Consider the following 27,957-nt stretch of genomic DNA (forward strand, 5'->3'; position numbering starts at 1 on the left):
TTAGCCAATTAAAGTTGATACGTTTTTATAATTAACTCTCCAATTTCCTGTCTGTTGCGCGCGTTACCAATGTGACAACCCGTCATGACTCGCCTTCAACATTTAAATCCATTTATTTACTATATCACTAAATCCACTTTGATTTAAACAAGTACTGAACTATAAATATTTGAAATCGATACTGCGTAGATTTCCGAATAAAATAATCAATATATTGGTATTTTTTTTATAATAATTTTTTTTATTACATATGTATAAAATGTACTAATGGTATATTTTTTCATTTCTCTGTTCCAAGTTCATCTGGTACTGATAATGCTCCAAATAATCTACAGCTATATTTCATCATATTGGAAGTTTAACACTGCAGAAGATAACTCTATATCATAGTCGTTCTATTTAGTAGATTTCATAAAAAATGTTGAAAACCTTAAATGAATTTAAGTTTTTATGCAAATATGTTAAATTTTTTACTTTTGTCGATTGAATAAGTAATGTGGGGCTTAATAATTTTTAATTGTAACACTGGTTTATATTTACCATATTCTAATTTTATATTTGAAATCTGTTATGATAAACAATTTTTTCGCGAATCGTTTTTCTACGTATGTATAATATTCATTTGTATAATACGTGAACCGATTCTGGCCTCGAATCACTTTTTTAATACATTAACGGTTAACGGATATTTACATATCCTATATATCCTATATATGTTGCTTGTATGTATAGCTTTAATTTTTACAGTCCGGTAATACTTGACATATTTTCATCTTCAGTTTTATATGCAATATGTCTGACATCTAAAGAATGATTTGAAACTTTAAATTTATTTTACCGAAGGAATACAAAATACGATAACACTGTAATGATATACGATTGAATAAAACCAACTTAATGCTGGATTAGAATCATTTCTTAATTTTTTCTCTTTGAAAAATAACAATATGTTGAATGATATATTAAATTTTGTTGTCATATAAAAATGTTAACTTTTAATTCATACAATCTTATAGACAAATTATTTTAAACTTAATGTATTCTTTTATCATAAATCACTTCATTTATACATATAATTAAAAATATTATTATAATATTTATTTAAACTTTTATCTTATTGAAGTATGTAACTTTAATGTTAAAGGAAGTATTATAAATAAAAAAAAAAGATTACTTTAAACGTCTTAAAATACTTTTATTATTTATAAAAATGTATTAATAAATTGAAATCCAATTAAATAGATAAATAATTTAGAAATAGTATTAGAATAATGTAAACAGAACAAATTTTTAGCATTCATTAATTTTGAAGGTTTTTCAGAAAAAATAAAGAACCAAATAATTTTAAAATTTGTTTGACCGTTACAGTTCAGAGACTAATCTTCTTTTATAAATGATAACATACATACACCAGAGCAAATATTTTTTTTCTATATTTTTTTATATTACTCTATATTATTTATTTGTGTTACATCACACGTTATTAAATATATTTATACGAGTATATATTAGTCCACCCGTGGCGTTACATTAGGTCATCAGGAGGAGTCGAGAGGATAGTAATGTTTCCCCTCATCCACGTGGTTCGGTGCCAAACGATGGACATAGCCGAACATCAGCAACTGCTGCCTATCGCGGTGCATCCAACGTAATATTATCTTATTCTTTTTATTTTTATTTTTATTTTTTTTTTTTTGTTTATTTATTGTTGAACTCTATGGTGGCAGAACGGTGACGATAACCAAGAACGATTATTAGGCGGTTGTGTTTTTCGGACCGTCTGGAAAACAAGTATTGTGCACGTGCGATGGAAGGCGAAACGGTCAGTCAAAAGATTGCACGGCAACGGTGCGTTGTCGGCCGGGACGGTTTGGAGGGAAGGGGGATAATTCGTCGGGAAAAAGGGGTGATTTCACTACATCGGCGTCGTTGTCGTCACCGTCGTCGTAGTCGTCTCGGTCGGTGGCGCATTCGCCATCGGTTTTAAGCACGTTCGTTGCCACCGCGGCAAACAGTCGTGAACCGGCTCCCAAACGCATCGGTACAACCCCTTCCCACCCTCTCGAATCGCTCAGGGACAGAGTAGTGCGAATCGAAAAAACACGAAAAACCATCTATTGCTGCGTTACGTAAGTTACACACGAATTTTTATTTACTTATTATTTTTTTTTTTTCAATAAAATAATAAAACAAAACAAAAATTAGTAAATAGTTAATACTCGTAAAAAAATATATAAATTAATAAATGCGAAGCTTAAAGTATTGAGATATGTGTATTTTGTTTGATATTGTAATATATTATGCGTACAGTACACATATCTTAATACTTCAGACCACGTATTTATTCTTTTATTTGTACATATAAACTATTAATTTGTTTGTGTATTATTTTTTGTGTACCAAAATAAATAAATAATAAACGTACTGATATAGTAGATATAAAAAGGCTGAACACTTACTCCCAAATGATTCATGAAAACATTGTAGAAGATAATATAATTATATAAATACAGTTATCTTTATTTTCTTTCATTTAAAATGTAATTTCTTCAACAAAAAATGTTTGTAGAAACAATAAGAAAAAAAAAAAACTAGAACAAAGGAAAATATAAAATGTTCACAATATTCCATTATTATTATATGTATAAGAGTATTAGTGGTCGTTTTTACAATGATAATAGTAATTTTGTGGATAGAAAAATACTTCTTTTAAGATACGTGGTTTAAATCTGCAATTTTTCGCAGTATTTTTACTGATTTTAATGTGTGGGGCTCCGTCTATTGCCTTCATTCTGATATGGAATTGTGTGAACTGGTCTTTGATTCAAATTGTCAGTAAATATATAGAGATTAAAATGATAAATTATGAAATATATAATGTAGCAAATAATTGTTTAAAGCTGGATTTGCCATGGAAGTTTACATTAAATTTTATAGAAACTTGTACTAGCCAGATATAGCTGATAGTGGCATGAAAAAGGACAGTAGAACTAGAAGAATGAGGTGAAACTTAAAGTATAGAAAGATCAAAACAGATAAATCAGTGTTATTATTTAATGATATAACTCACATATGTGGTACAGCAAGTGTGATATTATTTAAATTGTTCCGTATCAATAGTACAATTGTATTACTTCAAACTGATACAGTCCATGTTTAATATCGTGGTGTCGAGATGATAGTTGTGTGAAATACAAGTTCCCTATAATTAAAACTTCGAATTAATGAAGTATTTAATTTACAATAATACTTAGGCTTGGATAAGATCAAAATTCTTCTTTCCAATTAATCGCAAGGCAATATTTTATATTGTATTTTAATACGATAATCACTTGCTGTATGAATAAATAATTGATTAATTTAGTTTAAAAATTATATATTTGTAAATGCATTATAAAAATTTTTAGTTAAATAATCGAAATATATATCATTAGTTTAATTTTATTTTTTTTTTCGCATATTTTTAATTTTGTGAATTTTAATAAACCTATGTTGTGACATTCGTTTAAGTAATCAATAATCCTCAAACAGTTGTTTCATATTATAATCTTTTGCGTATTTTATTTTATTCTCTAATAACTGATGAATTTCTAACTTAAAGTCACTGCTGAAATCAGCTATAGTTAAAAATATAATCTCTAATACTTCATTTATAAACAGCAGTATCGAAAACCTACCTGCAATTTGGCAATCAATTTTGATCAAATGTAATCTTATTGGTTTACTGTTAATTCAATATTAAATACAACTTATGAACATCTAATTATTTTTATATTAATCGATCTAACCTATCACTCATGGTTTTTAATTTTAAATATTATTAATAGTTTATGATAAATGTGTTTTTAAATATAAAACGTATTTTATAATATGTTATTTAAAAAAACTTTTCAATATAATTGAATCATGAATTTCAAAAAGGGCTGATCTCGAGTTTTTATCAAAATAGATTTTGCTACATTTATTTTCATCTACACATATAGACCGATATTTTATGAGCGAAAAAGGCTCAGATTCTTTCTATTGCGATGAATTAATTAATTAATTATTCTTGGCTTGCTAAAATACAGAAAATAATTCAAAAGAAAATTAGTTTTTTTTAGTTTCCTGAAAAATTTAAAATCTCATATATAAGTCCTTATTGAAATTCACGATTTAATTAAAACTAATACAATTTTTATTTCAAGTATTTTACTACTTATATTTGATATAAATTTGTAGATTATTATTATTAATCTTATTACAATAATAATCACTAATAATAATGCATTATTAATGATAAATATACAATATTTATGATTTATTGAATTATCTTCAAAACTATTTGCAGTTGAACAAAATATTAAACTACAACTATTGGTACACTCCCAGTATAATAACTTTTTTATTTGGTTTAAAAAATATAATTACATTTCTTCATTCGACTGTAAAATTTAAATTAAATTTTAAATTATAAAATTAACTGGGTATGTTATTCTAATTTTTTTTTTCATATCAATGTGATCAAAATTAACATTACCTATAATATGCAATGGATTTAAATAAATGTACAAATAAAGAATCTAGGTTCAGGTAAACTGATTGCCTAGTACACATTCATGTAATTTAATATTTTGTGTAAAAATCATTTGGTAAAACAAAAGTACTTTTTTCATTCGTCCAAAATAAACTTAAACGCGTTAATTTTATCTCGAAAATGATTTTTTTTTGCAATCAAAGTACCTTTTTTTGTTTTTTTTCACCCTCATCTTCCATTCCGATTATATGAGAGTCGTCTATCGGTAATCATTTTTATTTCTAATTATAAAGTAATAATCTTGAATTAATGTTGTGAAAATTATTATTACATAAGACAGCAACAGTTTTAAAAAATAATTTTTATATATTACTATGTGTTAAGTTATATTTTAAATGGTTATTAATTGTCGTGAATTGAAACTGTACGAAATAACTATTGAAGTACAAAACGGTATAGAGTTTTAATGTAATAAAAAAAAAAAAAAAAAAATTAAAAAAATTACTTCCTTTTTATGTACATGGTTAGTATTTGCTTCCATAGGAAATTACAATAATTACGTTATGATATGCATGGTGTTTGCACATACATACAAACCTGCGAAAACTTAATTATTTTATTTTCAGTATCATTTTATGTACTCAATAATTTAAAATTATTTTCCTAGATTCAAAATCATTTAAAAATAACAGAACAGTAATTTCAAACGGGTTAATCATGAAATACAAGTATATGATTTATAATATTTGATGTGTATAATATTTTTATGTTCCAGTGAATGATAAGGTAATAATGATATATTTTGTTTTTCTTCTATTTTCCAATTGATAGTTTATACATGCCTTAATAATTCTTATGATATTTTAAGGGGTTTATTTAAAATAAAAAGTGATATCATTTAAAATTCAGCATGTGAAAATTTAAATTCATATAAGAAAACATGAGAATATACATATCATATATTTTCTTATACTTCACTTTCATCAATAAATTATACTGAGTAGTTTCTTACGAGCAAATGTAAAACACATATACCTTACTATAGAGCATAGACGCATGAAACTATGTAATACGTACGTCTAACATTTATTATTAAAACTGTCCGAATGGGTCTTGCAGCTCAAAATTCATTTGATACACTTAGATACGTAGTCGTTTTCTAGAAGTCCAAATTATGCCATACAATGCTTGTTTATTTGTGTTTGAAAATTTGATTTTTATTGTTAATAGCACTTTTTATCGACTAACAATGTGGATGAACACACTCATAAACATATAATTTACGCCAGTGGTTCCCAACCTTTTTAGCAGTACAGACTACAAATTGTATAAGAAAAATATTATATAAATATATATATATAATGTGCATATACATCAGTAATTAAAAAAATAATTAAAAATAATTGTTTATCAAGAAAAATAACATTTTTGAACCTGATTATCCAAGAGTTAAAAAATTTAAAATAATTTTTGACCCTGCTTGTTCGGCACAAGAGGCAATATCTGAATTAAAACTGGATAGTTTTGACCTTAAATCACTCTCAACATTTATATTATTTCTATATTTATTTAAAATTAAAGTAGAAAAAGCTCGTTAACATAGATAGGTTGTCGAAAGAATTTAACGATTGCTGAATTCCTTCCCTAACATTTAATTAGAATGGCACTAATGGTGTGGTTTAAAAAAACAATTTTAGAACCTGATCACATGAAAATTCAATCAACGAATCTTTTTCACTTGCTGATATTTAATATTTTAAATATATACGTTTGTAATGTTAATATTATTTGGTTCACGGCCAACAAGTGGGCTACGACTCATAGGTTAAGAACCACTGATTTACACATTAAAATACATGGACTATTAACCTACCTATTGTTTTTATCCATCATCTAGTCACTTGGGAGTTTAAATTAATAAACTCATTATTATTAGTAGCGTTGTTTAATCACTGATTCTCATTTATGTGAGTTTATTTTGAAATACTGTCCAGAACTTTCCAGTAATATGTATCAAAATGTGCAATATATATTATATAATTGTATTTATTATCATTAAAGTTTGTTTTTTTTAATTTTTACTATAACGTGCTTTTAAACACTAGTTATAATAATAATAATGATAATTACAAAATAATCTAGTTTCCGTGACAATACACTGTTAACAATTCTTCTCAAGTATATATATTATTTCATTGATTATTACTTTCAATTTTGATAGAAAACTTTTTACTTTTTGCAAAATTTTTATATTATGATGAAATCTTAATAGTTTCTATATTTATTTATGGTCATTATTCATGTTTGACACTTTACACTATATATATAAATATAAATAGATCATATTTTTTGTTTTTTATTAACATAAACGAAGCATAGATATACCAAGATATTATAATTTTTCCGTATAATTTTAACTCTAGAAATCACCGTTTTAATTAATTGTTGACTGTTAGAGCATTTCAGCTATAATAAATATATTCATAAACAATAATTGAACAGCTTTTAGAAAATATGTGTTTATTACGTTCCAAACAATCACACACTCTAGCTTTTTATTGAAGACATATCGATGCCAACTACTATGTAAACGGTTGGTGTACGATAACGGTAAATTTTAAAAAACTAACAAATCGTCTTTCATCGGTCGTCACCGTAAACAAATAACGGCGCGCCTTAATAAAATGTTTTTAAATACTGTTCCCCGTTTAATTAAATCGCATTTCTATTCGTGAAAATAGAACTCTCAACTACATTTAACAACGTGATCACTGAATCATCATGGATTCCCCAAACAACGGAGCACTGGAATTGTACACAAAATTATTTACACGCTTTTCACCGGTAAAATTCATCTTTACGTCATTGCGAGCAAAAATAAATAAACCAACGCCAACCGACGTTAGTGAGGCAAATGTTATTTTATTCCCGCGAGTTTTGCACGCAATCTCTAGAATATCTCACTTGGTACGAACAACTTTCGGGCGTATAAATTAATTTTAAAAAATACAATCATATTCGTGTGAAATCTAAAATAATCCCATGCAGCCTAATGGTGTAATAAAACGTTGTGTATGTCTGCGTGAGTATGCGCGTTTTATATGCGTTTACGTATATATATATATATATATATATATACGTGTGTGTGTATTTCGCTGCTCGTACGCGCGCACCAATCGTTTTTCAAACCATTTATTATTATGTGTATGACACGGAAAAGGTCTGAGCCCACCCGTGAATTTCCTACACCTCACTCGCTCACTCCCGCAATATTTCAACAAACAAACACAAACACACCCGAGTAGTAACAGATTTGGCATTGCGTCTTCTGGCGGGAATATAAAACTTTAGCTCTGCAAAAATTATGTATACTTAAATATTGAATATAAAAAAAATATATACATATAAAATATTCACCTGTGCGATGATTAATTATTCTGAGTGTGTTAGTAATATCTTTTTACAGTTTTATCTTGTTACTATTTATATAAATAATTTATTCTTATAAGGAATTAGTCGTATGTTGTGTGCAGTAATAATGTTTTGTATACGTTCAGAGCCTAAACGTTTAAAACAATTTTCAAAACGGATACAGCCAACACACACATTTCGTTATACAATTATTTTCGGTGCGTACAATAATCAAACATTGGCATAATGTTTCACAAAGTTAACTCCTACAAATAACATATTTAATTAAAATTGAAATCTTGGTTATTATATAATATATAGTTAATAATATAATATAATAATATAATATTATAGTTAATATAACCATTTCACTTCAAAAATAACACTTTGCGAGTTATAGCGTATGAGGAAACAGTGTATTGTTATTACCGAATAATATTCTTATTAAATTATTTGAAATCGTTCTGGTTGAAAATAATTATAGCGGATGACTTTCAAAAACTTAAAGCTTCTTAATACTTTCTGAGTTTACCAACTAATCCTAACCAATTATTATTCATATTAAAAACTTTTTTTAGTTAGAAATTAATAAACAATTTAATTGTAACATTGAAGTCCATAAACCTATTAAAGTCCATACGTAAAGCTTCTAAATAATTAAATTGTTTTTATAAAAATTATAGCTACAGCAGTACTAAAAGTATTATAACTACTTATTAGTTTTAACTAATAAACGCGGGATTTATTCTGCCTATAAATTTGAAAAACAAACATTTTTATATATTTTTACAATTTATCTACTTATAAATGAAATATAATGAACACTTTAATATTTCCTTGAAAATACTGAAACCAAAGTATATGCACATTGTATTGATTGGATTGTACCTATTGCAATTTATATAGTATAATATAATATATTCTATTGCAATTTATATAGTATAATATAATATATTCTATTGTATTATTATACAATATAATATAATATTTTGTACTGCATTGTACATTGTATTTTTTTAAGGACATAGCTCAGATATTATTTTAGAGTGATATATCAATGCTTCCTTATTCTAAAGCAACCTGTTAAACTTAACATTCACTGATTAACAAATTAACCTACGAAGACTTTATGTAAATTATACTTATTTCATATAATTTATTACTTTAATTTAAAGATACTATTGGTTAATTAACCGTATACGTGCGTTCGTGTAGGCATGTGGTTGTGTCTGTCTATATCTACATATTACTTATTAACTTGGTAAAGGAATATGTAAATTTTTCTCTTGAGACAAATCTCTTTGTTTTCGTTCTGACAGATGTTAAAAGTAAGTAAGCACTTCAGAACAAATCATATTACATAAGTTCTATAGTTGCTCTCAGAATTATCTCCCCATATTTCATAACTACTATATTTATATATATGTAATCCATCTTTACGAGAATATAAATAACTAACGTGCAATATAATATAATTTTACGATTTGTTATATTAGGTAATATGATTTTCTTTCTTATAAAGATAGTTTCAATGTACAAATTTGTATCTATGAAAAATGTATCATTATAAACACATGATGTAAAACAAAACAATATATATTTATAACAAATTTAAAACGTAATATTTAATTGTTTAATATGTGATTTCTTAATAAAAACATACATTTATATATTATATTGTGTTTATAATTTTATTAGAAAACTTTTAATCTAAATAATTATCAAAATTGTTCTACTTTTTTAAAACAGTATTTATAATTTAGTGAATATTATGAAATATAAATGGAATTGGTTGGGATGAATACTATTCTAGCATATGCAGATGACTTAGTAATTTTAAACTCATCTATAAATGAAATAAAAACTAGCGCGGAAAAATTATTTAAAGCAAGTCAAAACATGGGTTTAATAGTTAACGAGGAGAAGACAAAATACATGGTTATGTCAAGACAATTAACCCCGAAGAGTAATCTCAAGATTCACGAATACTCTTTCGAACAAGTAAAAGAGTTTAAACATCTAGGGGTGAACATTAATGAGGAAAATAGCATGCATGAGAAGATAAAGATCAGACTGATGATGACAAATAAAAGCTATTATGCAATGAAAGAGATGATCACGTCGAAGTTACTATCGCGACGAACAAAGGAAAGATTGTACATAACCTATTTGCGGCCAATAGCGACGTATGCATGCAAGACGTGGGCGAGCACAAAGGGTGATGAGGCAAAGCTAGCCATTTTTGAAAGAAAAATACTAAGGAGAATCTATGGTCCAGTGTTTAATGCAAACCTAGGAATTTTCGAAAGAAGGAAAAATGAAGATTTACAAAAACTCTATAATAAACCGAACATCTGCAAATTTCTTAGTAGCAAAAGACTAGAATGGGCTGGACATGTGTGGCGTGCAGAAGGATGTCTTATAAGAAAAGTGCTCGATGGAAAACTGAATGGAAAAAGACCCACAGGGAGACCACGGCAAAGATGGTTCAACACAGTGAAGAAAGACTTGACACGAGTGGACCCTACTTATAACATCAATTTGGCAGTTGATAGAATGCATTGGAAAGGTATTGTAGAAGCGGCATTAGACCTAAATGGTCTGTCTTGAGCCCTAGAAGAAGAAGAATATTATGGTTATTAAAATTAAAGTTTATAGTACATTTTTATTTTATTTTGTTCAAAATGTTTTTTTTATGATATTTACGTTATTTATTATTAACATAGTAATAATTACTATTAAAACTCATTTTCTTACATTTATTAAATCAAACTTAAGAATTTATATGTTATGAATGTTATAATGTTATTATAATAACATAATAATATTATTTTATATAAAATTTAAATAATTATTAACTTATAATATTTTATTTAATTAAATTTAAATAACTCTTGCCAATAAGCATAAAATCTTAACAATTATAATACAATATTTATAATATTATAAACAATAACATAATAATAATAAAATAACGGCTGAAATTAACAATTGAACAATAATAGTGATGATGGTGTAAAAACAATGGAGAGCTAAAATATAAACTTGGCGTGCATTGATAAAGTATTTAATATGAACATTTCCTATTATAGATTTACTGTGTATGCTAATAATTAAGGAGATAGGGTGTTTTTGGAAAGTAATGTGTTCAAAATAATTGATTAGAAGGAATCAAATGAATTAAGGAAAGCGTTCGATTTTGATACAAACTGAGGTAATATTTAAGAAATAGGTTCGGTTAAATTATTCGAGCTGCCCACGATTGCTTCTTTACATTAGAGTTTGTGCCAAAGTTTTCCTTTGAGTCCAACTCGTGCGAACGAGAACTCAGTTGTGACTGGCAAAATATTTGCAAACCCTTTTTGATGTGGCTAGTGACGCAACCTTGAATGGAATTATCAGTGATGGATGTTTGACTTTTTCTTTAACGACGGACAGATTTTGTAATTATTCGCAGTACGTACAAAAAATCACAAAGCGTATTCGGCAGGTAGTCCCGGTGATTCGATGCAGTTATCGGTGAGGCGTTCATTAGTGCGTTCGACACATCGGAACGATTGGAAACGATAAGCGCGAGTGGTGATCGTATCGCTGACACCGTTTGTATTACGGTGGGAATCGCGCATAATGAGGTCTTTTGACGACTGAATTGGAGTTAAGGAGGGGTAGTTGGTAAATGCTGCGCGTTGAATCAAGGTTAGGGGTAAAAAGTTTTAGCGTCAGTTTGTTTACTCGATGGGACCTGTATTATTATAAGAGCACCGATATTCGAAAATTCTAATTTTTCGTATTCTAAGTGTAATACAATCATAAATAATATACAACACGTGTAGGTAGTGAATTACAATACAACAACGATTACGATCTTTTATATTTAAAACTATCGTTAGTATTATTTATTTTTTTTTTTACATAGTGTTTTGTTCACACGAAACGATGATTTAAAATCATCCAGAGATCAGTTATATATATGTAAGTAATGCAGAACCACTAGTCGAATGTTGCTTTAGTTTCGAAAACAAAAGCGTGAAAGCGCATACTTTTACGTTTCTTGCGTTGAACATCAGCCCCCATTCAATCCGGAAAAATACATATCTCGATGTTCGTTGTCTGTCCGTATGTGAAGTGCTGCGCCGTGCTTATCATTAAACCGCCTGCCATGCAATACTCGAGTAATACTACGCACGTGAACGTACAAATGAAGAAGAAGAAAAAAAGAATGTTAAAAAAAAAACATCACCGAAAAGGTTTCAATTATAAACGGTTTGTTCGTGCACCCGATGTTACGGGGGACGCGATGCGCGCGCGGACCGTGGATGGCGGGAGAGTAGGGGAGGGGCAGCCGAGGGGTTGTTTCGTTTGGAAAGTGTATCAAGTGCACACGACAACGGGAAGCCATGTGTCCGCCGCGTTATCTGATCGCAAAACTCATTCGCTATGAATGCAAACCAAACATTCACCGGGCGTCCCGGACTTTTGCGGTGCCGGGCGGTCTTTGTACGTTCACGCCGTACTCTTTCAACCGACAGTCTTATCGCGACGATCGACTGGCCGCGGGCACGCGATAAAACGTGGACGTTAATTATCGAACGCGTTGATCTGTTTGCACCGGGCAGCGGACGAGCGGCGGCGGACGAGTGAAAGAGGAGACCTCGGGGAGGATGGGAAGAAAGGAGAAAAAAAAAACACACCGCACAATAATGGTTCCTCGGTCCGCAGGGAACTTTGTAATGATTAAAAACTATTTATATATATATATATATATACGTATTTGAGGTAGTTTCGCGCACATTACGTGATGGTGGTGTACACGCACGAGCACGCACACATTCGTTCGGCCTCGGCGCTCGGTTCGTAGTGTGGCGTACGTGTGCGCGCGCGTATATGCCCGGGAGAAAGGTGGGCACGAGTGGTACATACACCCCGGCCGAGTTTTAGTTTTCCCCACAACCCGGAGGTAATGGACCGTAAAGTAAACAGAACATTAAAAGCCCGAACTCTAAATTCCGACGGTCCATTTGGCAGGATCTATAGTAAATGACTAACCGGGCACCTATAAATATATATAATGACGACGATACAGCCGGTCGGCGATGGTTTCGCGCAGATAGAAATGCCGGCGCGGCGTGTGATAGATTCGCCAAAGTTCTCGACGGTTTTTAGTTATTTACCGTGCCCTAGCACAGTGTACGCGTTTAAATATTATTCAACACTTTTATCGTTGGTTTCGTAATAATATGTGACCCTACGAGGACGGAACATTGAGGGGGGGGGCGAACTACCGCTTCATCTATTGTGATTCAAGCTCCCCCCCTTCGAGTTTCAGCAGTTTATATTAGTTAACAGTTTTTGAAAAACATTGACTCGTATATAATTTTGCGGTGAACGCGTAACATTATTGTTAACGTAAAAGCGTCAACCATGTCAGGGTTTTAATAAAAAAATATTTTTTTTTTTTTATCACGTCTTTGATAATAATACAATTGACATTACGTGTTGTACTTGAATGTATTCGTAAACTACACGGTATAATACGTGTATTGATTTGTGGTAAACTGTACATTGTTCCAAAGAAAAATCTCGACTTTCTAACTCGACAATTTTAACCTTTAGAAAAATATATAACAAACCTCTTAATGATATAATTGATAAAATTTCCAAGATTGGAATAAAAATAACTTTAGAATTATAATACACTTCTTATTAATTTAGGCGTGATAAAATATTTTTATTTAGTTTCTGAGATAAAAGACAAACCTATTGATTTTACTATGATGTATGTTTTTCTTTATGTCTATATATGATTCCTACAAGAAGAATTGCTCCGATCATGATGATCGTCAGATTTTCATGGAATATGTCTAGTTGATACTTTAATACGACAATTTTAAAAATGTATTTATTTTATTTTATGTCTCAGAAACAATAATACTGAGACTCTCGTGTGAGGGCCCAGAAACCTAATTATAATTAGAAATATTCCAACAATTTTCTTAATAGCCGCGAACAATTATAAAAAAACGCCAAAAATTAATATATATATTCATGGGCGGATAGACCTACCAGAAAATCGGAGTTTTCTCGTAGATCTTCACCTATATTTAAACTCAGAGGCCCTAATCCTGGAATATTAGAAGAAAAAAATGTTATTCTATAATACTAGTACCGGCATATTGATATTTAGAATATTTCTTCATGATTCGAAAAACATGGATAGTTTGTGTACAGATTTTGCATGTCTTGACCCTAATAATTTCAAACCAGATATAATACTTCCACAAAATGTTGTTATTGATGTGTATGTAGACTTCTGAAATGAATACACTGACTCAATATCAAAATGGAAATAAATAAAAAAAACCTATTGATTAAAGAACTAAAAGACTACGATGATAATATGCTAATAACAAAAATAACTAATATTTCTAAATTGTATAATGTATTTAATGTAATATGTAATGTAATATTTATAATATGATTTCAATTTTATTTTCTTAGAATATTCAAGTGATGATTGATGATGCAGGCTTAGTATAAAGCAGCCATAGCCCAAATAATAATGTAAAATATAGTGTACTTTGTTACTTAGATGTGCTGATGCAGTACATCGTATACACAAATGCATATCCCAGTATTTTCATTGCTTAAAAACTAATTTTAACATTATCTGTAACACAAGTAGCGTGTGATAGGAGTTTTTTTAAAGTTAAAAACTACTTAAGAAATACAGTAGAGCCTCGATAGTCCGGACCCCCGATAATCCGGCGAACGCGGTAATCCGGACGGCAAAATTCCGTTTGTTCGTAAATAGATTTTACGAGAATTCCCGGAACCCAATTAATCTATGCATAAGATATTGTTATCGACAAATACAATTTCATCATTTTTATTACCTACTGTTCCTAGTAAAGATTAATATGTACATATGTAGGTAATAAATCGATGCCCGATGGTCAGTTCGTTTACTTCTTTCTTGTCGAGTGGTTATTATTCTTGTTTGTACAATGGCTCTTCGTAAACACGTAACTTTCACTTAAGATCAAAAAATTGAAATAATTAAGCTAATGGAAAATGGCCAGAACTATGGTATGATTGCTGAGAAGTACGGAATAGGTAAATCGACTGTTGGTGACATAAAAAAAAATAAAGAAAAAATTATGAAGTTTGTCAGCACAACTGAACGTGGTCCAGGCACACGTAAAACTTTAAAAGAACCGGAAAATCTTGTTCTCGAAAATGCTTTATTTATATGGTTTATGCAACAGCGGAGACGACATATTTCGATAAGTGGTGAAATAATTTGCGAAAAAGCACGTTTATTTCACCGTGAAATAACAAAGCAGGAAGATGGTTTCACTGCTAGTAGAGGTTGGCTAGACAATTTTAAACATCGTCATGGTATTAGGCACCTTTAAATAACGGGTGAGAAACTTTCATGTGACGAAGCATCAATCGAACCATTTCGAAATGAGTTGCAGCGAGTCATAAATGAAAAAAATTTGGACCTAGAACAAATTTATAACGCTGATGAATCCGGTTTATTCTGGGGAATGTTACCAGAGCATACATTGACATCAAGTCATGAGAAAAACGCCCCTGGAAGAAAAATGATTAAAGCTAGAATAACATTCATGCCTTGTGCTAATGCAAGTGGAACACATAAATTGCCTTTACTCGTCATTGGGACTGCACAAAAACCACGTGCGTTTAAATCAGTTAACCTTCCTGTATACTATCGTGGACAAAAAAATGCTTGTGCCACTCGTGTTTTATTTTTAGACTGGTTTCAAAAACAATTTGTTCCTGTAGTTCGTGAGCACCTTTTAAATGTAAATTTACCTCCAAAAGCTTTATTATTGTTGGATAATTGCCCTGGACATCCATCAGCAGAAGAATTACGTAGTGATGATGGCAACATTTTTGCAATGTTTTTACCCCCTAATACTACAGCGCTTATTCAACCGATGGATCAAAATGTAATTCAGAATATTAAATTAAACTATCGTAAGTCTCTCTTAGTCAATGTTCTTGCTTATCCGGTGCATGGTGAAAACCTTATTGATGCTCTAAAGGCCATAAATTTAAAAGACGCAGTTTTTAGTCTTGCAAATTGTTGGAAATTGGTCCCGCCAATGCTCATAAAGAAATCGTGGAAACACTTGCTTCCTTTCCAAACAGAAAATAAAATCAACGAAGTTGTTGAAATTAATGACATTCAACTTTCTACACTCATAAACCAGATACAGAAAACATGTACGAATAAAATGTCTGATTCTCAAGCACAGGAATGGGCTTACCGTGGCGCAGACGAAGATTTAGCGAATCATGAAATCTTAACTGATGATCAAATTCTACAAATTGCAGCAAAAGAGGATGATATTGACGACGAGGATTAAAGTGGCTCAATTAGTACAAGTAAAGTTTCTCCTTCAGAAGCTGTGAATGCACTGAATACTGTATTGCAATGGGCGGAAGATGAGAACATGGATAGCACTGATATTTTGTTGGTACGTCGATTAAGAGAACTCGCTTTTGAAATGAAAATTAAAAGTACTATTCAGAAAAAAATTACCGATTATTATACTTAAATTCTACATATTATAAACATTTTTTTTTTTTTTGTAATTCATTAGTTTAGTTTTAATTTAAGTTGTTTATTATTCGTATAATTTAAAATGCAATAAATATAAATATGGTGAAATTAAAAATAAAATCTTAGTCATTTGAGTAGGTAATCTTGAGAAACCTCCGGTAATCCGGAAAAATCGGTAATCCAGACGATGCTCGGTCTGAATTCGTCCGGACTATCGAGGCTCTACTGTACATTGGGCCAAATCATTTGGGATAGTTTTATGTTGATGAATGCAGATAAAGATTTAATGAATACAATTGATTCAAATGAAATTTTCAAGAAATTAATTGCTAAATGTACATTTAATAAACTGTTATAATTTTAATAATTTATTGTCTACTATCAAATATACAAATTATTAATATATTTTTAATATACATTAATTGTAAAGTATATCAGTGAAGTGATCATTGATATTTATTTGGTATTTAAGCCAGTGAATCAACTAGAACTAAATTTGGGGGAGGCTACAGGAGACTTAGCTTAGGCTAGGGAGGCTACAGCTAATTGCACGTTATACATTTTAATATTATAGATAGTGATTCTTCAACATACGATAATAGCCGGAGTATAATATTACGATTGTTGTAAATGTGTGTATCATAATTTTAAACTTGTTCGATAATAAATCAATACAATAAAATGTTTAGTCATTTTAATAATATATTTAGTACTAAAAGCTAATATCTTAACTGCTTTAATCAAATTTGACTCGCTATTACATGATTACGAACGATCACAATTGAATTCAACTGAATACATATGAATATTGCATTCAGTATACATTTTAAAATAATATCAAAATACACACAATTGGGAATAATATTAATGTACAATGTAGAATTGATATTATTGCAAGTATTTTACTTACCACATGCATGGTTCACCTCCGTGTAATTACCCAATATATTTAATACAAATTTAAAGTCAGTTTTAATTTTATGGCTAAAATTTATTTATTTAAAATTTTAAAAAATTACAAATTTTTAAATTTATAAACATATTTAAACATTTAAAAATTCAAAAAATTATTTTTTTTTAATTTTATTTTTTGGCCGAAAGCGATTGGTTAGCGAATGTTAATTTTATCAGCTTGTGCTTAGATTATCGATTTGTATTAGTGGCTACAACCCGAAAGTTTGACATCACCCAATAGCATTAGTTATACTTGTGATTAGCCGGTTAATCTTATGTTTAGCCATACTTCGGGCACTAGCCGTAACGTATATACAATACCTTCATGTTAAAAAAATATACTGGCCATTATAAATCCCCCAAATATTTTAGACTGAATTGTAATACTAAATTATTTATTATTATCCACGTGTACTTATATAAGCCATGTTTTTCTTAAAATCGATAGTATTCCTGTAGATGTAGCTACTAGTTGTTACTGCAATAGTTTTGCGTTCCACTTGATATATTATCGTTTCTATATTGTTGAAAATCTGTTCTTATCAAGTTGATTGCAAACAATTACAGCGACGTCTATTGACCGCATTCACGTTTTTAACAATAAGATGACGTATCTATACATTCTGAGAAAAACGATTTTATATTGAAATACAATCGTCGTAGATAATAGTTTAACAACGTAAATGTGCGCTGTGTACGATATACTCATATTTATCTAACGCACGTATTAAAAATACATTAAAGATAAAATAATACTCACGTTTAATATTTAAGCAACACAAATATAACGATGTCACTTGTATCATTGTATAATATGAGAATTCATGAATGGTACATTATATATATTTTACGAAAATTATAGTACTTTATATGCCTACCGGGCACTGATAGATCAATTTTACTCGTTTCAGTTCACGTCATATTAATAAAACAACGTAATATAACAAAAACAAAAACGGATATATACAAAATACATCTCAATACTTCCATAAACGGGGCTTACACAGGAATAGAAATACTGCAAATCATTAATTTCGCGTAGAAACAAAGAATACTTATTAATATTAATAGAAATAATAATAAAAGAGATTTTTTCAATTTGCGGCCTAAGATATTTATCGGGTATTGAATCCAATAGACTTAAAATCTATCGTAAAGTGTACATATGTTAGTGTGTATTAAGCATTTTCAACAAACTAATAATTAATCTAAATATTTTTATGATAATAATTATCATAATTCTTCAATCGAATATATATTTTGATTTCTAAAATAAATTTGTTATAATTCAACAATTAAATTATAAGTATTAGGGTGTTTTTTTTTTTTTTGGAACTAAATATTTTAAAGTTTTTGGACTTGATTTCCAAAGCTTTGAGGACACTTATATAAATTAATAATATTAAACTCACATAATTTTAATCGATTTGATGATAAAATGATAAAATGAATTTGACGACATTGTTATGATCGGTTTACGAAGTATATTAATTGATGGACTAACACCGCTATGACAAGTAAAATAGTGAAGTAATTAATAAAGATTATCTGAAAGAGTTGAATCATCCGGCGGAGTTTTTTTTTTTTTTTTTTTTTTTAATATCCGACACTCATTCTACGTTTTAACACCGGTTTTATCAAATGTTACACCTCATTTAAATTCTGAAATTCATAACATTATTGCGAGTAACGCGCAATTATAAATCGCAATATTATATAACACAAAGTGATTTATATTCATAAATGTAACATTTGGTTCATCATAAATCTAAACCTCAGAAAATTATAAATTTTCTATAAGTTACGGTGACTAGATTAAATCGTCGAAAAAATACATCGGCACAAAACATGAAGTGTTGCCTAACTGCTAACATTAATACAAATAAGAACCAATACACGTATATAATATATTTTTTATATGCAATTATGATTATTTGATATGTAAATTTAGTTTTGAATAATATGCATAATATTTTATCATAATTTACAGATATTCACTACCTATGAAATTATTCACATTTTCACAAACAATTTTAGTACTGAACTAGTTTTTTAAAATATCTATATAAATCTCATTAGTGTACAGAAAATTTATCACGGATTTTTGTGCAGTTGTGGAATATATTTTCTTTTTCATATATGTTGATTTTCTTTAGTAATCTGTAGTAAGATAATACTCCGATAGTACTTATTTTCTATGCTTTGCTGTATATGCAATAGTTATATTGTATAACGGTGTGTATTTCAACACGATTTAAAATAAAAATATTTTAAATACTAAATATTAATAAAAATAAAATCAATTAAAATGTATTACGATTATATATTTTTATTTTGACCAATAACCTAATTTCTTTTATTATTATTATTATTATTTTTATTAAATAATCTATAAGCAATGTTACAATAAGCGCAAATGATAATGTTTATTTTTATGGACGTTGAAGAAGTTTTGAGCGAAGAGACCAGTGGTACTTCGACGTGTCTAGATAATCCAATTTAAATATTTTTTCATTTATAGGTATTTGTTGCTTATTTTAATAACTTTGACTGTTCATTGGAAAACTGTTTTAATCATTTTTAGTTTATGTGATTTTTAGTTTCTAATTATTACAGAATAGATATATTCATTGCATTTGTTTGTTCGTACGCCCATAGTATAACATTTTTTTTTATTTTTCCAAATCGAATAAAGCCTAATATTATTCCACTAATATTTGTGCGTTCAAATAGGTTTTCAATTAAAGGTCTCGAATAATAATTGAAATACTCGTCTGTTTCGTCGATATGTCGATACGTTCAAAATATGATACAGTTCACATGACGTGATAATAATTATGATAATTATAAATTACTCTTTATGATTGTTTCACTCACTTTGCATATTATACACACCATGCGCCAAATATATTGAATTTTTTTAATATATATATAAATTACCTTTTTTGTGACGTATCCATTGATTATTGTTACTGTACAAAAAACTATATTAAATACAATAAAATACCACAATATTCTATTTTATGCGTATTTACATGTTTTATAACAAAATAATACAACATTGTTCTCTTTCAATATTATTATGATTCATGTTATATTTACATAGTTCAATGATAGCTCATCGAATTAATATCAGTAGTTTCAAAATTGAAATACAAATATTCTACTTTGATTATTACATTTAGACGTACTATTTTGGGACCGTTTTGGTGAAACGATATGTTTAAATTGAAAATAAATTGTATTCAAATAATTATTGGGGCCGAGTGGTAGGTAGAGCGTGGTTCTACTTAATTTCAGTATCGCCTGTTCAAAACTCGATCACCGGTGGTTTCGTTATCCGGGTGGGGGACCACCACCATTAGACACAAAACACATGGGGATCAATGTGAACAATACGAGTAATAAAAAAGGCTGCATCCGAATTGGGTCCCGAATTTAAAATAACTATACTAGTTAAGTTCCGAATTATTTTAGGTACTACACTAGTTGAGTCCTGGATTTTTATAGGTATTACACTTGTTAGATCCCGGATTTTTATAGGTACTACTTCCTGAAATTTTTTGATAAGTATATTATACTAAAATTTTCCTTCCTATTTTAACAGACTAAGGACTATTTATGATCTATTTAGACCACAGGTATGGTTAAAAATATTTTTTATAGCTTTTCTATTGTTTTTTAGTTTCTTTGCAATTAATTTTTATTTATATAATATAATGATTTTAAAATTTTTAATATTTTTACCAACACAATTCTGATCTTAATAATTTATATTTTAGGTAATGGAAAAGAAACTAAAAAACAAAAAAGAACTATAAAATACATTTTTAACCATACCTGTGATTTAAATACATCATAGACAGTCCTAAGTCTGTTAAAATGTGAAGGAAAATATTAGTATAATGTAGTATTTAACAAAAAATATTCAGGAACTAGTGTAATACCTAAAATAATTCAGAACTCAACTAGTGTAGTACCTATAAAAATCTGGAACCAAACTAGTACACTACCTGCGATTAGCCCCTAGTACTCGGGACTCAACTCTGATGCTCCGATAAAAAATATTAATGCTTGTAGTTTCTGTTTCTATAATTTTTATAATAAAAATTAAATTGTATCAACATTTATAATTTTTAAAAATAAAATGCTTATTGAATATCTTTTATCTACTACAACAATAAATGTTTTCACCTTTATTAAAAAAAAAAAAAATTTGATAAAATTATAGAAAGTGATTATTTGTTTATTTAGATAATGTAAAGGTTTAAGTTGTTTCTACATATGAATCACTAAATGCAAGAAGGGGACATGTCCACATTTTATAATTTTTCAGGAGAGAAAAAATAAGGCCACATGTCTAGGACATACGCCGTTTTTGCATTTAACACAAAATATCATGATCATTTTATAACAAACCTGTAAACTGGACATGTGTCTCGTTTGCACAGAACGGTGTAATTGTTGAATCTAAACAAAAATCTGTAAAAATGTAATTTTATGAAAATTATGGACATATGCCCTTCTTGCATTCAGTGATTCATATTATACTGTTTGTAAAATGTAACTTAGTTTCAATTTTCTTTCTTTTCTTTTTTTTGTTGTAAAAGTGCATTTTATTTTCAACATATACGTATTTGTACAAAATAAATTATACACCTCAAATTCTTCAACATTTAAACTACTTTTACCAGTTATTTAACTGTTGTTTTAAGACAAATAACTATTAAATAAAATATTTTTAACAGACAATAGATCGTTTTACATTATTTATTTTTTTATATTCTCTACAAGAAGTAGATATAAATCTGAAATAGTTATTGTGAACATTATTATTGAAAATGTATGAATAATATAAGGTTATTACTATTCTATTTTGCTAAAAATAATATCATTTAAATAAATAAATAAAAAATATTTAAAGAAAGTTAAAAAAATCAAATAAAAAAATATACCAAATTTATTGATAACGATAATACTCGTATACTTTTTAAAAATTAAATTTTTTTTTAGTTGCAGTTGAGAACAATTTCATCTTAAAAGTTTTATGTCTACTATTATATGATCCAGTTACGATAACTCGAATCTGAAGGAGAAAAAAGTTCAAGTTATCGAATATTCAAATTATCTAGATAAATCATTAATAAAATACATTTAAAGGAAATTAAATTTCAACTTAAGCTATCGAGAATTTCAAATCGTCGAAAGGGCATCAAGGTTTCAAGATGACGTGACCCGACTGTCAATAATATATTCATTATAACTATGCAAGTATTGGTTAGATACTTATTACATCCTTTGATATACCTTTTTGATACTTGATATTTTGTTGATAAAAAATGTACATGATTTTCTACGTGACAACTTTTATCTTAGAGTTTAATGGTTATTGTTTATTTTAAACAATTATTAATTAGTTAATTCATGAAATTTTAGATGTTTATGAAATAGTAAAAATTTAGGAATATGTAATCCCAATAAAATTATTATTTATTATAGTTATTGGTATTAAAATTATGAAATACGACACAATAATGACATTTTATTTTATCAAACAAAGAATGCATATCTCCACAATTACTTTGCCATATAACGTAAGTTATATTCATGGTAAATTTATTTGTTATTGATTGTTGAACGGAATAAAAAATAACTTATAACAGAAAATTATTTGTTTATAAACTATAACGTTAAAAAAAAAAAACTTGTACCATTTTGTAAACTACAATTTATGTATTGAAGACGTGTCGCTAACGGGATGACTATCATCTTGGAGTATTACGTGATGCATAATAAATGGACAACATGGAGATGGAGAATATCGCGTCGATTATTTTCTCAATGGATAGCATCAAAGCTGTTTATTTTTCTCTATCTGTACAGGAATAGCGGTCCGATTAAAATATAGGGTTAATGCGAAGAGGTGACGGCGTCGAAATCGATTGTGGCGGGGCGGCTAAAGAAGATCGTGACCCGACGAGATTTCTAACGCTTGTGTAATACAATTGTGTGTGCGCGTGTACTCGGTGAAATCGTAAGTGTTATAAAAAAAAAAAATTCACGGAACGCGGGTGGTTAACAACAGCAATTAACGTGCGATCGAATCTGAAATAATTATTCGGCGCAAAAGGTCGTTGCGTTACAACTGTTACTATCGTTGTGGACGCGTATTATTTGGCGGGTGGTTTATCATCGCCGACGACGGGGTGTACTCCTCTTTAATTAATTTCCGTAATTGCACTGTCCTCTCCGGTAAGATAACCCTTCCAACACACGTCGTTTGCCCGGGTATTTGTTTGTGCGCGCGTGAGTTCTCCCCCACAAACGGCACTGCCGCCCATGTGGTGCCCAGAGTTGAAATCAATTTGACGAGACAAACGGAAACGCGCAAACCGTAAACATGATCTCGTGTCGACAACGCTGTACCAACTGCGTAATCCAATCGGATTATTTGCTGTCCATGATTTTCGATGCTCGTTTTCTCAACGCGATCCCCTCGACGGTTAACGTTTCCCGATTCGACCGAATCGGTTCCGTTCACTGATATGGTGATATTGCGGTATCGTTGATCGTATATTGTTTTATCCACGTGGTACGACCAAAGGCTTCGCGTACTCTTGTGCGAAGTGTCACAGTCGCAGTCCGTCGTATTGCAAAAATTGGTGCTTGTCAAACTTTATTTTAACGTGGCCCTTAATAGTTCGATGCAAGATGCAAGATTGCCACCTGAGGTTTAAGGTGTATTTATTTCTTACCATCGAAATCGTTAAGATTAAGTGGGATTTTTTCCTTCGGGTTTTTGAAGCGCCGCGTGACGATTCGTAACTCGCATCGTTTGTTGAAACATCGAACCTCGTACGGAAAACGCACGCCGACGGACGTACGTCAGTGGTGCGATATGATCAGGTCATTGATTTTACCACGGAATCCACTCGCAAGTTTTCTACTTCATTCAGTCGTAAAACGATTTACGGGTATTGTGTTGACATGAATTCGTTTAGATCATCAAAGTTTACGCGGCTAATAACTACACAATAGCGTGCCGATCTGGGCTTTCATAGGAGTGAAGTCCACCAAACTCTTTTTTTCAATGGGATCAATTACGAAGAGAATAATTTATACACAGACAATTCTTAAAAATGTTGTTCTCGTGCTAGTATTGCTTACCCGTCCCCCTCCTCAGTCACTTATAGCTGTGGAGGTCTGAAAATTTGCATACCATCGTCCTGGTCGAAATATATCTGGTGCTCTTGCAACTGTACATGCTTATTTCATCAAACCAATCATCAAGTTACGAGAATTAAATAATTATTAAACGTAAATCTACATGCATACAGAACACCACTATTATAGCACTTTGATCATTCGAAAAATCAAAGGTTTTGGTTTTTCCAAAACATTACTCGCGTGTACCGAGATTACTCGCATACATATTATTATTATAAAAAAAGTGTATTACATGTATTTTTACTCACATTTTGTGTAGTAATTATTTTCATATCCGAACGATTGGTGCAATATTAGGTGGTGTAACAATACTGATCACCTACATTGTATTTATTTTAAAATACCTATATTGTTTATTCGGAAGAGAAACGGAATGACTGCGCAGTTGAGTGACTTTGACAACCGAATGGACTGTAGAAATAGCACGTGCATGATTCCCACGAGTCTTGGAATCTTCCGAAATCCATTATCAAAATTACCAAGACAATTTTGTTGGACGGTCATCGCGAATACTTAATTCCGATAATCTTTTCTGGTACCATTAATACCACGTGGTATTTCAAGTATAGCATTCAGCAAAATAATTCGCTGTAGTAAGGCCTCCGTTTTAAAACTACGACTCGATTGAACACTTATTGAAAGTAACTCGAATTCGTATCCGCGTGTAAAAAAAAAAAAAAAATTCACTCATTGTATTTTTCTCAATTCTCATATGAAATACTATATCTTATAAATATAATATTCCATTTCCGTATGTATCTTGGACCAAACATATTTTCAAAAGTTATAAAAAATAAAAATTTTTTTTACAATTTTAGTAAAAACTTCACAGATATAAAAACAATCCGTTTTTTAATTGTGTGGAAAACATATATTTTTCGTTGATCCCTAGTGATAACAGATTATTTTACGCTTACTGAATCTTATACTTTATAATTAATTATTTTTACATACTTTGTAGTTTTTATATTTTGAATATATAACATTAAAACTCTAATTAATGTATAATACAAATATATAAGTTTTTGTATTTGTAAATTTACAGTTTACCGTCCGTTTTCCTTGTTAATTTTTATCTAATAAAATTTATGATCACACATGTTTCTGCGATTTTTAACATTCTATGAATTCTTTCACAGTAATATAATGTTTATTATCAGTAAATATGTAAAAAAAACCCGATCATTGAAGTGTTTAATGATTATAATAACAGTTTTTAGCTGCACGTGCATGGTACCGTCCAATACTGAATCTCATCAAGGGTGTAATTATGAGTGGTTAAAAGCAACGGTGAGGGATCAACCCCAATGCATTGTTATTTAAGAGTTATCAGTGACGGAACTGCTTAACATTTTTGAATGAGGGGGAAAGATGATATAAATTATTATACTTGTTTGCTAAAAATAATAATAATAATATTGACTTAATTCTACTAAGATAAAATAATATTAATTACGCATGCAATTCCGATGCTTAGAATCTTGCATAGAATCTTTTTTTTTTTTTGACGTGACAATAAGTTGTTAGTATTTCAAATGCATACATACGAGCATTCATAATGATATATGACTAACAATTATATGTGTTATGGTATATCCGTCCTATTGATCGAGACGATACCTCGTACAGTACCTTATACTGCACAGACTCTTATAATATTTCTGTGTTTATTTTTTCGTTTATTGGTAGATTTAATTAATTACACTATTAAGATCGTAAATCACTACACTGACTTGTTCAGAGAGCAACATTATTGTTCTTTATGAAAATACCTTGATTATCGCTTTATTCGGTAAGATTAAATAAAAAAATATAAATATTTTCATATCTAATCATATATCAAGCAATATTTTATATTAATATACAACGAAAAATGATTGAAATCGGTATGGAAAGGAATCAAATTTTCTTTTTCCCAAAGAGAAAACTAGAAGTGATTTTATGCCTATTTTTATATTGGATGGACATTTTCATAATATTTATAAAAAAAATTAAAAATTATCCATAAAAATCATATTTTAAAACTTATGTGGATTTAAGTGTTATAACGAATTACATATTATTCATATAAATTTTTTATTAACTGACATTGAATTTATTTTATTTTTTTCAATTGATTGTAGTACATTTTTACAATTCCAATACTGTATGGTTAGATAAAAATAATAAAATAAAATATTTCATTGAAACCATGAAACATGAATATTTTACAAGGGGAAACATTATTTGAATACGATTACGTTTGTTTTTTTGAATTATAATACTTTCTGAATATTTATACTATAATTTTACAACTCTGAACTTCACTTTAATGACAACAAGGATTTTAAAAAATATTCGTCTAGACGTTATTAGTATAACTGACCATTAATTGTAAATTATATTGATCGCTAAAGTAAAAACGATAGGTTTATGTTTTACAAAAAAAAAAAAAAAAAGCTTAAATAAAAAAAATTTTATTAACTTATGGTTGTATTTTTGTACAAAATATAGTCAGTGTTAAAAAAACAAAACTGTCTTTTAAATTTTAACTTCTAACGAAAGTTTACACTTTATTGAATTTTTGTATTCATTTTTTTGAAATAAGAGTGTAGGTTTTTTGTTAAAATTAATAAAAATATAAGAAATCAATTATTTCAACAGTATTGTAAGCAATAATGAAATAAATTATGGTTAATATTATAAACTAATCAGTTACATAAAAACTGTTTGCAGAGCAATTGGTTTTTATGAAAATGTTTTTGAATTAACATTATTATTATTAAAGATTTATATTTTATCACTTCTAGAAAATATTTTATCGATCACACATCAAATACAAAATAACAGTTATAGTACAACGTTATTTTTCCAAATCCATTACCATATACTATGTTGGATTATAAATATTTGAAAATTGTAAACATTGTTATTCAATATTATAACCAAACTAAAATCGTTACTGATACTAATGAGTATTTTTAATATTTTCTAGTTTTCATTTGTAATGGATCACGAAAAAACCGTTTTATAATAATGTAATAATGTAATTATTTTTACTATCAACATTTCTCAATGATTATTCTCGACATACATAAATGTTTTTCAAATAAATAGGTAATTTTTAGAATTTGAATTTTTTTTTTCGACGAGTAATAAATGTAAATCCCCAAAGACCGCTAATTATTTATCAGAGTAGTCAGATGTTGCAGTTGTAATTCATTTAAACGTTCGGTGATCACTCAAAATAGTTTAAGACAATACTACCTTTATATAT

The 27,957-nt window shown here is 29.0% G+C and overlaps 2 protein-coding genes across 2 annotated transcripts in view; both read left to right on the plus strand.

Moving 5' to 3' along the window:
- The first annotated feature begins 1,985 nt into the window (after window positions 1–1,985).
- The window catches only part of LOC112693620 (Down syndrome cell adhesion molecule-like protein Dscam2), a 113,761-nt gene continuing 87,789 nt past the window's right edge, over window positions 1,986–27,957 (plus strand). The window contains exon 1 of the mRNA XM_025568770.1: window positions 1,986–2,129. The gene's annotated coding sequence lies outside the window, so the exon portion shown is untranslated. The remainder of the gene's footprint in view (window positions 2,130–27,957) is intronic.
- Window positions 14,992–16,323, plus strand: LOC112693717 (jerky protein homolog-like). Its single transcript, XM_025568906.1, has 2 exons — window positions 14,992–15,295; window positions 15,374–16,323. The coding sequence occupies exons 1-2, from the start codon at window positions 14,992–14,994 to the stop codon at window positions 16,321–16,323; spliced, it is 1,254 nt and encodes a 417-aa protein (XP_025424691.1).

The sequence above is a fragment of the Sipha flava genome, unplaced genomic scaffold (genome assembly GCF_003268045.1).
Source record: "Sipha flava isolate LNK unplaced genomic scaffold, YSA_version1 89_pilon_pilon, whole genome shotgun sequence".
NCBI lineage: Eukaryota > Metazoa > Arthropoda > Insecta > Hemiptera > Aphididae > Sipha > Sipha flava.